Raw genomic sequence first — 15014 nt, forward strand, 5'->3', positions numbered from 1 at the left:
AAAATTGACATCATTTACTCCCCCTCATATTGTTCCAAAACCATATGTCTTTCTTTCTTCTAAGAAGATATTTTGAGAAATGTCTCAGTGTTTTTTCCATACAGTGGAAATCAATGGTAAACTTCTGTTTGGAATGACATGACGCTGAGTAAATGATGACAGAATTTTAATTTTTGGGTAGAATATCCCTTTCAACTGTGTGTTTCCTTGTTGGAGTCATTAAATACAATGTCTTAAAAACACAATTGGTTAATCCTGAATTTAAACGTCAGTGTCCAGTGGAGGTGACCTGTCCACACAGGGAGACAGCGAGTCCTGACTGTGAGTAGAGCTTATTCCAGTGTCTGAGTCCGTGTCTGTCGCATCTGTAGGGGAGCATGTCAGCCTGACCTTGTCTGCTGTCTGCTGAGAGACAGAGGCCCTGATCTGGGACTTCAGAGATACAGGGCTAGGCTGGTCCGGACAGGCCCCCAGCTCAAGTGCATTAAGTTGAGCAACCAGATGCTGGTATTCTTGGTTCTGGGACTGCAGGGCTGTTTTGTTCTGCTGTAGTTCCTTCTCGGTTTCCTGCGTTTGTGCATGGAGGGAAAGCCCAGCTCTCATGCTTGACTCAAGTTCACTGCGTAAGCTTTCCAGCTCTAAGAGATCTGAGGAGGACAACGAGAGGTTAGGTTCCAGCTCTAGTTCTGGACTTGCAGCTGCTGCTCCTTTCAAGTCCTCTAAATCTGAAGTCCAGTTCCTCAGCTCCAGGTCAATATCTCGAGAGAGCTGATCAATGAGTTCTTGGTGCCTGCAAGCATGTAGTTCTAGTTGCTCAAGTCCATCACTGGTGTACAGGTACTCCTGAAGCTGACTGTCAAGTTGGGACAACGACTGGCCACCATCACTTTCTGTGATGCTGGAGCGAGGTGGTTTCTCTGCATGTTCGATCTCCAAGTCTATCTCACGCATTTGGTGAATCTGCTGCCGGATGGTCTGATCCTGTGAGATGATCAACTGCACCAGCTTACTGATCTCTTCTGATCCCTCTGATGTCTCTGCTGTCTGGATCTTCTCCAATTTGCGGAAGGCCTTCTTCACCATGCGCTTCTGCTTCTCCGCAGATACAGTCTTGGCGTACTGCGCAGGTCCTTGCTCCCATCTTTTGGACCTTGCTCCCCTAGACTTTGAGGCTCTTTTGCCTCCTTTGGATGATGGCACAAAATCACTGATCTTCATGAGGACAAACTGTATGAAAGGTCTCTCATCGCCCCAAGCATTCCATAGCCGAAGAATTCGAGTGAGAGGTGGCAGTGCTCTCTCAAAGCCCTTCCACCGTTCCAGGATGCAGAAGTCTTTAGGTTCCCCATGTAATAGCCTCTTACTCTCTGGTAAAGTCTGGTGGTCCTCCAATAAAGCCTTGACTACATCTGCGCAGGTTGTGTGCTTGGTCACGCCACAGACTACTTTTTCTTCTCGACACAAAAGAACCTGGATTTCCTTGCCTGGTGTTTCCTCTACAGGCTTAGACCTGGTAAAGAAATATAACAAGTGTGTATTATAAACAACAACAATCACAAGTTTAATATCCCTTAAAATGACTACTAATATGGTCATTTTATACAATAAATTCAAATAATTATTACAAAACAGTTACAAACTATATAAACTAGGCAAATTGTTCATAACAAAGAATTCATTATACGCTACTGTTTTTTTTATCATATGGCAGTTGCTAGTATAAAAGCAATATTGTAACATTGGAGTGTAAGAATATAGTGATTCCACTCATGCCTAAAAACACCCTATAATGGACAGACTGGAGTGGGTTGTTTCTTCATTACTACATACAATCTGGAATGAGGTGAAATACATAAAGCTCACAAACTGTATATGATTCAAGAGTCATTTTACAGTTATAACTGTACTTGGCACAGCTGATGATGGATTCACATCCATAGCTCAGATTTTAAATGCCACACTAAATGGCTGACATTATTCAGATGAGCAGAAGGCTTCATGACCAGTGTATCATATAGCCTCAATTATCTGAAATGGTTGTTTCATAATTTTTCACTCTGTTCAGGTCATAACATCAGGTTATGACTAATTATCTTTCTTAGTTCAGAACTGTAGAGGGTAATTAAAAACTATAAAAAGTGAAAAGCAAATTTAAATGTAAAATTTATAGAGGTAATGTTTATTTCTCAGCAATAAATAAATTAATAGTTTGATTGCTGATGTTTTGTAAAAGGTGACAAAAAATATAAGTGGTGTATTTTGTCTTAATGAATGACCTCAGAAGAATGCAATATATATGCAAGAATGCAGGTGGTTAGTTAATATTTAGAAGACCCTGCTGCTAGCCTACACAAGAGTAAATAGTTGAGCTATTCACATAGCAGACCACCCAATACACTGTTGGTACATAGAAAGAAAAACCATCCTTAAATATACTGTATTCTGTAGGGATATAGGCCTTTAGCTTAGACTGAAAAGTATACAAACTAAATGCAAGATTGATACTTGTTAAATAACTTACTGTAGTGTATACAATGCTATTTTTAACAGTTAATCCCACATTTACACCCGTGCTAGTAATTCCACATAGGGCTGTCGCGGTGAGGGAATTTCCCTTGCGGTAATTTTGACCACATGACATCATCAACATGACATCATAACAGAAGTGTACAACCCTAGCATTTACATAATAAGCAAGTAAAAGTATACAGTAGCTTGTCCACACATGTCAGACACATTAGACTGAAACAGACAATATGCTACAATACAATACAAGCCTTTACACTCAGCTTTACAATGTGCTTTCTTGGCTTGCTATACAATTTTGATCCATTTTAAGAGCTTGCTGTCTACACTGGGAATTCAATATTGTTTTCATGAAATGGTCTATTTTATTTAGTCTTTTCCTAAATTGTCATGCGTACAGGAAACAAATGAGGGGGAATGGAAGCACCTGTGTTTGTCTTGTGGGAAAATGAATGGTGACCAGCAGCATCCTGTTACATACATCCTGCCACCAAGTGCATGTATTGTGAGGCAATGGAACATTCTGAATTCCATTTCATGGATATATTGCAAACGCATGGAGTAACAAACATGTACTAGCCTGGTTTGAAATGTAGATTAGATTTATCTGTTGTGCCCTAATAATCACAACACCAGAGACATTGTCAGAGAACCACTGAAGGTGAAAAGAACAGAACACTCTGCTTCTCAACTCAACTCACAGAGCAAACACAAACACATGTGTGGCCACCAGACTTGAGCCTTGTACTACAGAGAACACGCTGTATCCTTTTACAGACTCAACACAGTGACTGGACAAGGAACATAATCTCCTGAACTCAGTCTATCAAGGTTTATTAGGCTGTACAAAATCATTCTTGGGAAATGAAACATTGATTTAACAAAGATGTGCGGATCATTCAGTGCTATATCTCATTACCATTATTCATTATCTTTATATTAATACATGTGCTCAAAGTTGTAGATATTGATTACATAATAAATCTTTATGCAGCAGATGTAAAATTTGTGACCATGTAAATTAAGAGCAGACGTGAAATCATCTTACATGGGTATTGCCTGTGTCGACTGATTCATTAACAGCAATCTGAGAGATTTTAGTGAGCACATGTGAACCGGAGAGAGGCAAAAGTGAAATGTTCACATTATAATATAAAGGAAACATACTGTCTATACTGTAAAAAAATATAGTTGTCAAAGAAGAAAAAAAAAGATTAATGGAGCATGTTTTGCAAGAAAATGCTAATTCAGTCTTTCTACTTAAAAAATGTACTTAATGCAATGTGTTACTTTTCTTTGTAATTAATTGTGGAATTTACTAGCAGTTTCTGAGTGGCTTCTGTTTTCTTTTTGGTGTAACCACAGTATTATAGAGGCAGTGATAAAAAACAGTCTGCTTCCTGAGCCCTATGTAAAAAGCATGAAAGATTTTTGATGAAAAAAAAAAGATTTTCAGAAAGAACTCTACTTGATATGCATCACTGAGAAGACAAAACATCTCCACTGCATGTTTAGGTGGATCAGTTTGTCTCAATAGCTTGAGCAAAGCAAAGTATAGTTTAAAGATTGTAATGCTGCTCTAGAAGGTTCTTATTTAAGCCTCAACAGAGTGACATTATGTTTTGGTGCACTAAAATACCCATACAATTACGGCAGCTGAGGTAGTTCAGCGGAGTGTAATAACCACCTCCAGTTTAAACTGTCGTTGTTAGAACACACACCTTTGTATGTTCACAAAAAGTATGCCTATGAATTAAAGCATGTATAAATCAACAGTTAAAATTATATTCTGCCTGGACCACATTAAATAAAGCAGACATAGAGTTAGATTACCTTTGATTAGATTTCACTCTGAACATCTGAGATAATTACAGTTGGCTTATGCTTTAAAGGTGATTTTACAGCATCGTAAAACTATAATGTCCCCTCAGAGAGTCTCAAGCTTAAAAAGACTGATAAAGACAGCTAACGTGTCTTTCTGTGCAATAAATTGTCTGCATAGAACATGCATAAATAGATAAAATGTTGAAAAACAGAACCTAAACCCTGATGCAAACTACTTTGGCATAGCCATCCAAGAAAAAATCCTCTTTAATCAGACCACAACAAACACTACTGAATAATGAACCATTTAGACAAGCCAACGTGGAAACACTGAGACATCAAAAGTAACCAAAGCACTTAAACTGCAAAGTAAATTATGCTGTTGATGTAAAGCGTAAAGAGTGAGAACTTTTAAAAATAATTTTGGCAGTAATTTATAGGCTTAAATGAAGTTCATCTCACGCAACCCATTTTTTTCAGGCCCACTAGCTAACGTTACCCGTCCGCCATCTACAATATTTTTTGACGCCACTTAAATCTAGCTACTCTCAACTATAGTGAATATCTTCTAAATAAAAATTAACGCTTTCATAATATTTATTATGTGTACACCTCTAACATTGCGATAAATAATGACAATATACTTATGTTTTGTTATGTACCGTCCCGTCGATACTCACAGCGAAAAACAATTACGGTTGCTATGGTTACCTGCTTACGCACATTTCTGTTCGCGAGTTTAGTTTACACATTTAGCACATTTTTACTGACTGTTATGTTATTGTTTGAAATACATTCTTTCAATTAAAATGAACAGGCTTTTACAACCTTCAAACTTTTTCTTAGACCTCGTTTTGGGGGGTTCAAGACTGTGATTACATCACTGAATTCAATGATGAACTGCCTTTAACTGAAAATTGAGTGTTTACTATTGTTATTTTGCATTATTGACACACTGTTTTCCTAATTAATGCTGTACAGTCGCTCCTGACACAATCTGTATTGTTAAAAGCGCTATATAAATAAAGGTGACTTGACAAGACATAAGGAAATCTATTCCTTATAGGCTAGTTCACACAGAATCCTTTAGCCTAACGTTACTTGTTTGTTCAAACAGTCTTAAAAATCACATTCTCTAACATTTTCTAAACAAGTACCTTAGGACAAAAAGGATGCTACATGTACTAACTTTTATAATAATAATAGTAATCTAAGACCTAAACAAAACAAATAGGTCAAATATACGACACAACAACATTAAGCCTTTTTAGCTCATTTCATCAAGCTCAGGACGCACCGTCACGCACATACGTCGTCATGCAGGAATTAATATTTAGAAAAAAATGACTCATTTTGGAGACACTCATTTTGCGTTACTTAACGCTAGCTACCAGCATCCAAGGCACCAGTGCAAGCAGAACAACAGCATTAAGTGTAACTCGACTCTCTGCGACCATGCAGCGAAACACTTGAGTGAGAGCAAGTGCTGTTGTTAGTGACGAGCGTTTACAGCCCATAACAATAACTGTACGAGTTTAATTTCGAACGATTCTGAGAAGAAAAAAAACATGTAGGCCTATTTACGCGTATTTCGACCTTTCAAATAAATATATATTTATTTATCCCATGAAATGTCTGTGGTAAGACTGCGCAATCTTAAATGAAATGGATGGTGTGAATCATACCTGTTCTTCAAACGCGCCTTCAGAAAGTTTTTTCCAAAAGGAGCCATCGCGCGTCAGTATGATCACAGGTCAGATCCAAGACATCGTGTGACGGGGAACTGAGCGCATAAACCTAATCAAGAAAGTGCCACTGAAGTGCTGGTCGTGGAAAAAGTTGAACAACTTGCGAACTTCAAAGTAAGAGGAGTTTCAAGCAGGGCCGGCCTACTTCACACGGAGGGAGGCGACAAAACTCGCCCGTCGGAGAACTGTGTTGAAGCTGATGATTGTGATAGCATCTCTGCCGTTTTCGAGAACGGGGAGTGTTGTTACACATTTTGTTTCAGTGTTTTTTCCCCCTAACGCTACGTCTCTCTAATATAATGTTCACATATTTACCTGCAACAATTTGAACCAGTTAGACGTCAAAAATAAGCTCACGGTTTAAATTAATTACAAACCGTTAAAGAGCGTTAATGTTACAACCTAACCCTCTAATGGGTTGTAACACCAACAGCAAATATTCTACAAAAATTTGGATATTCTTAATTTTTTTAAATATTTTTTTATTGTGGCAATACCACACTCTCTTTTCATTTTAAACGTTTGATTTAAATATAGGCCTAATCAATTTCATGGCATGAAATTTGATGGCATCAAATTCATGCTATTTTTTTTACACTCTACCATCAGGATGCTATTTTTCCTGTAGCCTATGTCTTTCATATTTTTACACAGAATCTAACACACCTCAGGAGGTTGGTGGTCATGTGTGATAGTGATTGGTTAAACTGACAGTGTTACCAGGCGTGCAACTGCACATTTGCTGAGGGGTATGCAAGATCAGTGTCGGCACCCCCCTGTATTCTAGTAGCCTCTAACACTAACTCCCGCAGAAATCTTTCTGCACGTCAATGACCAAAAGCCCATTACTTGTGCATGGAAGGATACAAACTAATCAAGAGTGTAAAAAATGACAAAGGTTTAAACACCCTTCCCCCTTTTTTAATACCATAGGGAAAAAAGTGAAAAGTAAAAACAAGAAGTGACGAGCGTTTACAGCCCATAACAATAACTGTACGAGTTTAATTTCGAACGATTCTGAGAAGAAAAAAAACATGTAGGCCTATTTACGCGTATTTCGACCTTTCAAATAAATATATATTTATTTATCCCATGAAATGTCTGTGGTAAGACTGCGCAATCTTAAATGAAATGGATGGTGTGAATCATACCTGTTCTTCAAACGCGCCTTCAGAAAGTTTTTTCCAAAAGGAGCCATCGCGCGTCAGTATGATCACAGGTCAGATCCAAGACATCGTGTGACGGGGAACTGAGCGCATAAACCTAATCAAGAAAGTGCCACTGAAGTGCTGGTCGTGGAAAAAGTCAGTAGTTCTTTTCACATGTTTTGCTAATGGATTTATATTTAGACATTATAAAATCACTATTATAACATTTAAAAATCTATTTTTTGTCAAAGTTCAGCATTGTTTTGTATTGAAGTGTGAAGTAGCAAGAGTTTTCAACTAATTGAATCTACTTGAATTACACAGATGGCCAATTTACAACGGCAATTTTCAGTGAAAAGTGGCTAGTTTGTATCCTTGTTTACAATCTTCTCAGTTTCTCTCAAATGTAAATCAAATGCCCATTCACAAACATGTGTTTTTTTCCCCGAGCAATAGAGATACTCAGAAATAGGCAGTGGCAGAGCCAGGATGTTTTCATAGGGGTGGCCAGGAAGAGGGCAGCAACCAGTCTGGGGTGGCACAGAAATCTTCATTATTTCAATATAGAAATGGATTTGACTATGAAGTACTGGACTGTTTTAGTGCCTAAAACAACTGAATACAATTAATTTGTACTTAATTGAGATAGTTGTGAATTACATCAAGTAGCCTAATACTGACTGAATTACCATTTTTGTTTTATTTTTGTATTACCTATAGGCTCCAGGTATTTTAATAAAAGGGCTCACTATAGCTTTATTGCTCAGTAAGCTTGGTTCTGGGTCTTAACACCCCCAAAATCCCAAAAAACTCCATCATTGCATAGGCCCACTCATGGATGAGACATACAGATAACTATAGTCAACCTTCACTGCATTTTATATAATCAATGAACTCTGAAAAAGTTATCAGTCAATGTTTCACATTCTATTAGTTGTCAACATGAATTCATCGCAGCACTTTTGTCATACCTAAATCAAGCTCTGTACAAAGGAAAATAATGTAATAATGTAAAATGAGTTATTTAATGCATTTAAATATGGTTTCATTTTCGTATTGTTTACAATCTTCTCAGTTTCTCTCAAATGTAAATCAAATGCCCATTCACAAACATGTGTTTTTTTCCCCGAGCAATAGAGATACTCAGAAATAGGCAGTGGCAGAGCCAGGATGTTTTCATAGGGGTGGCCAGGAAGAGGGCAGCAACCAGTCTGGGGTGGCACAGAAATCTTCATTATTTCAATATAGAAATGGATTTGACTATGAAGTACTGGACTGTTTTAGTGCCTAAAACAACTGAATACAATTAATTTGTACTTAATTGAGATAGTTGTGAATTACATCAAGTAGCCTAATACTGACTGAATTACCATTTTTGTTTTATTTTTGTATTACCTATAGGCTCCAGGTATTTTAATAAAAGGGCTCACTATAGCTTTATTGCTCAGTAAGCTTGGTTCTGGGTCTTAACACCCCCAAAATCCCAAAAAACTCCATCATTGCATAGGCCCACTCATGGATGAGACATACAGATAACTATAGTCAACCTTCACTGCATTTTATATAATCAATGAACTCTGAAAAAGTTATCAGTCAATGTTTCACATTCTATTAGTTGTCAAAATGAATTCATCGCAGCACTTTTGTCATACCTAAATCAAGCTCTGTACAAAGGAAAATAATGTAATAATGTAAAATGAGTTATTTAATGCATTTAAATATGGTTTCATTTTCGTACTTTACAAATGAATGAAAAATAAGCGCATTTTGTTGTGGTGGCAAAGAGATACGGCCGTTCCGCGTCTTTATAAGATTTTTATAAATACATTTTGAACTCATTAAATTGCAAAAAACAGTTCAATAAAAATGTTAAATATTAAATATTTAAGAAGTATTTAAAAATATTAAAGAAGATTTTCACAGAATGATTTTGGCAAAATGGCGCCCCCCTATGTGTGGCGCCCCTATGCACTGCATACACTGCATACCCCGTTTTTGCGCCACTGAGTGTTACAACACTCCCTGGTTTTTAATACTGTACAATGATGAATTATAATGCATCATGATAATTTAACCTTGACATTGACTATCATGTATCTGGATGGAATATTTGTTTTTGGAAGCAATCAAAATAAGCAAAGACCATTTCATTACAAACTGTACCGAGTGAATCTTTCAAGGTTAAACATCTCAAAACAGTTTACATTTTATCTCAGCACAGTATGAGCAACCTATAACAATGGAATGTATGATGGACAATAAGAGTTATTATTGGGTTGACGTGCAACTGAACAATACAGCCTAGGATAGGTAATTCTTGAAGACCGTCAATATCAATAAATTCAGATGAAGGCATTGCACATAATCTCCAACTTTAATCATCACGCTTCTAAGAACTAATCACAAATTCACTTCTTCACTCCCCCTCCTTCCACCAGAATGAAGAGAGGAACATCAAATGAGCATTTATGAAAGTTTTGACGTCAACAATCAAAGTGGTTTCTGAGGTGTTTGCTGATGTCATCGTGACACAGGACAAGGGGGCATGGAGGGAGGGATGGAGAGAGAGAGATATGCCCTATGTGTGGCGCCCCTATGCACTGCATACACTGCATACCCCGTTTTTGCGCCACTGAGTGTTACAACACTCCCTGGTTTTTAATACTGTACAATGATGAATTATAATGCATCATGATAATTTAACCTTGACATTGACTATCATGTATCTGGATGGAATATTTGTTTTTGGAAGCAATCAAAATAAGCAAAGACCATTTCATTACAAACTGTACCGAGTGAATCTTTCAAGGTTAAACATCTCAAAACAGTTTACATTTTATCTCAGCACAGTATGAGCAACCTATAACAATGGAATGTATGATGGACAATAAGAGTTATTATTGGGTTGACGTGCAACTGAACAATACAGCCTAGGATAGGTAATTCTTGAAGACCGTCAATATCAATAAATTCAGATGAAGGCATTGCACATAATCTCCAACTTTAATCATCACGCTTCTAAGAACTAATCACAAATTCACTTCTTCACTCCCCCTCCTTCCACCAGAATGAAGAGAGGAACATCAAATGAGCATTTATGAAAGTTTTGACGTCAACAATCAAAGTGGTTTCTGAGGTGTTTGCTGATGTCATCGTGACACAGGACAAGGGGGCATGGAGGGAGGGATGGAGAGAGAGAGATATGGAGATGGATACGGGAGGGGTAGGAACGATAGTACGCTCCTCTGACATCATAGAGGCTCTTATATACCGGGTGGAATGGAGCCCGCCATTCCTCACTTCACTTCTGAGAAAGCCAAGAGAAGACACAGCGAACAGGTTGGATAAGAAACCAAGAAGACAGCATCGTGACTTCTGCAGGACGCGCTGCGATTTTCTTTCTCTGTCTCTGTAACGCTCTTACAACTTATCTCCCATATTCTTCCATCTGTTTTCATACCATTTTATGACCTTTAACCCTATGGACTTGGGCCCAGCTTGAATGCGCAGAAACTGTGGGACTACTAAGAAAATGCAGATGCAGCTGACCTCCGTTATCCTCCTTTTTTTATTGTGTAATGGGCTGTGTTCAGGTAGGTGCACTTTTATCTATTTATACAAACTGATTTTACTTCTCTAAAAAAGCATATTTTAATTACCATTCAAAATGACCAAGAAAGGTAAACATTTTATGATGATCTTTGATAGCTAATATTCACATATTATGTATTTTACGGTCTTAGTTTTACTATAATGATCTGCTATATATCTTGATCTAACTGATAGTAAAATAATCAGTAAAATATCAAGATAATTTTATTAGTAATTGAATAAAGATAAAACTTCAAAATACCTTAAATTGATGGAATCATATATATAGACATATAAAAATTAAAATTTGATGGATGTCCTTTGATTTTGGTCACATTTGCTGGAGAACAATTTTCTGTTTTTATACAGTATATGGCAGGATCACAATTTACACTCACTTAATGCTCTAAATGTCTTATAGACATTTTAACCATATACATTTAAACATGATGCTGGGCAAGTGATGTATCTTATGGTTCTACCCATCTTGGAATATATGAATAATATGAAATACAGACCCATTTCACATTTTCTTCAGATCTTATTGCTTATACGCTGCAGACAAGAAACTCGTCTGGTTTCTCTGTACTTTGATGTGTATATGCTCAGTCCTACCCTTAAAACATGTCAACATTGTGTGTTTTCTCCCTCTTTATAGATATAGACCAGGGAAAAAGGGCAATAGAGGAAGAGGTACTGAGAAGTCTCCTCACTTCAAAGGTACATTCTTGCTTTTAAAACTCCTGTTGAGTGCAAGCCAACAGAGGCAATATTGGCCTTATAAGGGACCTTAATATGCCCTTTGACTGTGGGTCAGCTGAATTTTAAATGAAACTCATGATTATTTCATGGTTTCTGGTTTTGAGAATATAGCATGGTAGAGGGTGATTTATTAAACAGAATAAAGAATACAGTATTCTTTGCCAGCTAACTTTACCATCACAAGCATTAATTCTGTATACTAAGGCTTTCGGAGAGGCACTTTGACAGTGAAACCAGAATAGCACATGGATTTATAGTAAAATTAGGTTTGTGCTCCAGTCATTCAACAATTCTATTGTCTTCAATGGTCCACATTGTGTACAGCTGTCCACAAATGTAGATGCTAACTGATGTTAAATGTAATACGAAATTCCACATTTTTGTAAACTACTGATTAAAAAAAGAAATGCTTTTCCAATCAGGCAGCAAATCAGAAGCAGCGTACTCAAAAAGCAAAACGGATGAAGCTTCTACGCTCTATTAGTGGACCAAATGATGTGTCATTGCCTGAAATGACGCTCAGCTGCCTTCATTCATTGAGCAATATTCTGCACTGCATTAACATCCATTATCTATCGTCAGTACATCTGACTGTTATCCATTATCAATAGAGAATTGTGTAGGATCACAGTGTTTGTAATTTTCTTTAGATTTTTTTGAACCCTGACCACAATTTCTGGCTTTTGTAACTTTCCGTACAGGCATCCTCTCTACTGCAGAGCTAATTAAAAATTATGACTTTAAATACTGACATTAAATATGATGTCTTTAAGGCTAATGCTTTTAAAATGTCAGCTGGCCAAGTCTAATTAAATGTAGTGAAATAGTTACTTTAATGGCAGACAGCTGCAGGTGTTATGCAGGTGACATTTTCCTCTGTTATTTAATAAGAAAAAAAATGATATGTTTGAATTACTCATTTACACTTACTTCTAATATCAAACATATGGACTCAAAGGTGATTGTGTTATTTAAGAACAGTGTAATATAAGATTTAGACAAACTTACAGCCAACAGGTTGAAAACAGATTTCCAGATATCACACCAGGCCCTGATCTGGTTAGACTCATCCTGTGAAGGCCAGTAAAAACACTAGAGAAAACTCAAAATGTGCTTATCCAGTATTGGCACCCTGTAAGTGGACTGAGAATATAGTAATGGCTGGAGACAACGTGACTTTTTTATAAGCTGAAATAAAGATGAGAGTGAGAGAGAGTCATTGAAAGTAAAAATTTTTGCTCTCTCACCGTGTGTGCAGGTAAAGCAGAGCAAGCACATCGCCCCCCTGTGGCAGCTGCCGCTCCAGGATGTGTGCAGGATGATGAACCGTCTAGGGGAGTCTTGGCAGGAGGCCTGGGGCAGCGAGGAGCAGCAGGAGGACGCAGAGGGTCAGGCTGACTATGACCAGAGGGTTTCAGGTTCCCTCGCCCAAATGCTTGAGGAAATGCATGACCTTCAGAACCTCTGCAGGGTCCTGCAGCCTAGAGAGGTGAGAGATGACACACATAGGTATTGAGACATTGAGACAATAAACAATTGACATGCTCTAACACTTAAGTCAATAATTGCTTAGAATTGCTTTATATTTATTCTTCAGTCACCTAACAGTTTATTAGGACTGATTTTTTATATTTAAATATATAGGGTGGTTCATAAATAATTAATGCAGATTTATGTAAAAAAGCAGCGTGAAATTAAACACTTGGAAGGAATACCATAAGATACCAAATAGCAAAAGAAATGCTGCCAAATTCATTACAACACAAGCCAAAAAAGATAAACATAAAGAAATTATGTTTAAACATAAAACATTAACAAAATTACATAAAGAGGCCAAATGTTCGATGGACATTCTAATTCTTGTCATTTAGCTGATGATTTTTATTCAATAGCACTACAGCACTAATGTCAGGCAGTGTTATTTTAGTATATTAGATAATATTGTAGATTTTATTAATAATTCGAATAAGTTTTTATTTTTCTTTCTCTTTTTTCTGTTTTCATTTTAGTAACTGTTTTTGTTTTAAGTAATTTTATTTTTATCTATTACATTTTTGTTTTAATTTCAGTTTTAGTTATTTTAGTACATCAAGTTAAACAAAATGAATATTATATATATATATAGAGAGAGAGAGAAAGAGAGAATATATATATATATATATATAGAGAGAGAGAGAGAGAGAGAGAGAGAGAATGAAAAAATGGCTGAATTTCCTTTCTTCAAAATTAACCGGGGAGTTTAGTAAATCTCCAGTTCATGGGTCACCTCACGGATCATTAAAATTCACAAAAATTGCCCATGCCTTTAAAGTGCGGCCCTATCATTTTGAGAAGTGGACTCCATCAGTTATACATCTTATTCAAGCACACTTCAGTGCAGCTCTGAGGAGCAATGATTAGAAAGAGCCGGGCGATGTAGTAAGCATCAGTCACGACATGGCAGTTGATTGACAGCATTGTCCACCCAATTGCAGTGAATTTTCAGCCCTGTAATAATCTGAGTGGCATTGGGGGGAATAGCTCAAACATTTTGTTTTTCATTTCAGCTTCAAGACGACCAAGAATATCTGGAGCTGGACCAAAACAGCGACAGTCCACTGAAGAGGAAATCTCCGTATATACTTAAAAGGCAACTGCGCACCAATAAATCAAGACGGCCGTACATTCTGAAGAGAAGTGTGTATTACTGATGCCCACGACAAACCGACGGAAAGACATTTTTACATTTTGTGAATATGTGTCTGTTTTCAATGTTGTAGTATTACAGTAGCAATATAGTAATTGTATGTTCTGTTTTAGCTAAAACTTTATTTATTTATGTGCTTCAGAAGTCAAGCCCTTCTTCATTATGGGATGGACGATGTAAATAAAACAGCAGTCAATTCAAGAGTTTATTATATTTATTTATTTAATGTATATTTATTTTTCTTCCAATGTAATTAAATCATACTCATTAAAACTATTTATGAAACATATTATTATTTCACAGAAGGAAGCATTTTTTTCCACATTTCCATGATGAGGAGAACATTTGTGAAATATTTTGAATATTTAACTCAAATACAGAAATGAGTTACTTTCAGTGTATAACAGTACACATATATACACTGAAAAATAATGGTGTACAAACAATTTTCACAAAAAATGCTAGTAAATTTCAGAAATAATTGTAAAGAAATGGCAAGTAATACATTGAATTAAACATGAAATTCTGAAGTAGAAAAACAGAAAAAGTTTTCTTGTAAAAACATTTAGAAAATATTCTAATTTTTGTCACAGAACAAATAATTTCTACATAAACAAATTTTAAACAATCACATAACAGAAGAAAACATAAAAAATTGATCACAAGACTCTCAACGGTTACACTGATTGTTCAAAATCATAAACAAGCAAAGTGGGAACCAAAATTAAG

At 36.6% G+C, this 15014-nt stretch overlaps 2 protein-coding genes across 3 annotated transcripts; one reads left to right on the forward strand and one right to left on the reverse strand.

Annotated features, from left to right (window-relative positions):
- Nucleotides 1–63: 63 nt before the first annotated feature.
- rassf9 (Ras association domain family member 9) lies at nt 64–7369 on the reverse strand. 2 transcript variants are annotated; one of them, XM_016541513.1, is made up of 2 exons: nt 7250–7369; nt 64–1510 (listed from the first exon to the last, which is right to left on the reverse strand). In XM_016541513.1, the coding sequence occupies exons 1-2, from the start codon at nt 7294–7296 to the stop codon at nt 262–264; spliced, it is 1296 nt and encodes a 431-aa protein (XP_016396999.1). In that variant the 5' UTR covers nt 7297–7369; the 3' UTR covers nt 64–261. The 2 variants fall into 2 exon arrangements, with proteins under 2 accessions (XP_016396999.1, XP_016396994.1); XM_016541508.1 differs by lacking the exon at nt 7250–7369 and adding an exon at nt 6036–6155.
- A 3291-nt stretch (nt 7370–10660) lies between these two features.
- Nucleotides 10661–14453, forward strand: nts (neurotensin). Its single transcript, XM_016541525.1, has 4 exons — nt 10661–10839; nt 11496–11557; nt 12858–13088; nt 14146–14453. The coding sequence occupies exons 1-4, from the start codon at nt 10749–10751 to the stop codon at nt 14287–14289; spliced, it is 528 nt and encodes a 175-aa protein (XP_016397011.1). The 5' UTR covers nt 10661–10748; the 3' UTR covers nt 14290–14453.
- The last annotated feature ends 561 nt before the right edge of the window (nt 14454–15014 follow it).

Source organism: Sinocyclocheilus rhinocerous, unplaced genomic scaffold (assembly GCF_001515625.1).
Source record: "Sinocyclocheilus rhinocerous isolate Xijiao unplaced genomic scaffold, SAMN03320098_v1.1 scaffold13, whole genome shotgun sequence".
NCBI lineage: Eukaryota > Metazoa > Chordata > Actinopteri > Cypriniformes > Cyprinidae > Sinocyclocheilus > Sinocyclocheilus rhinocerous.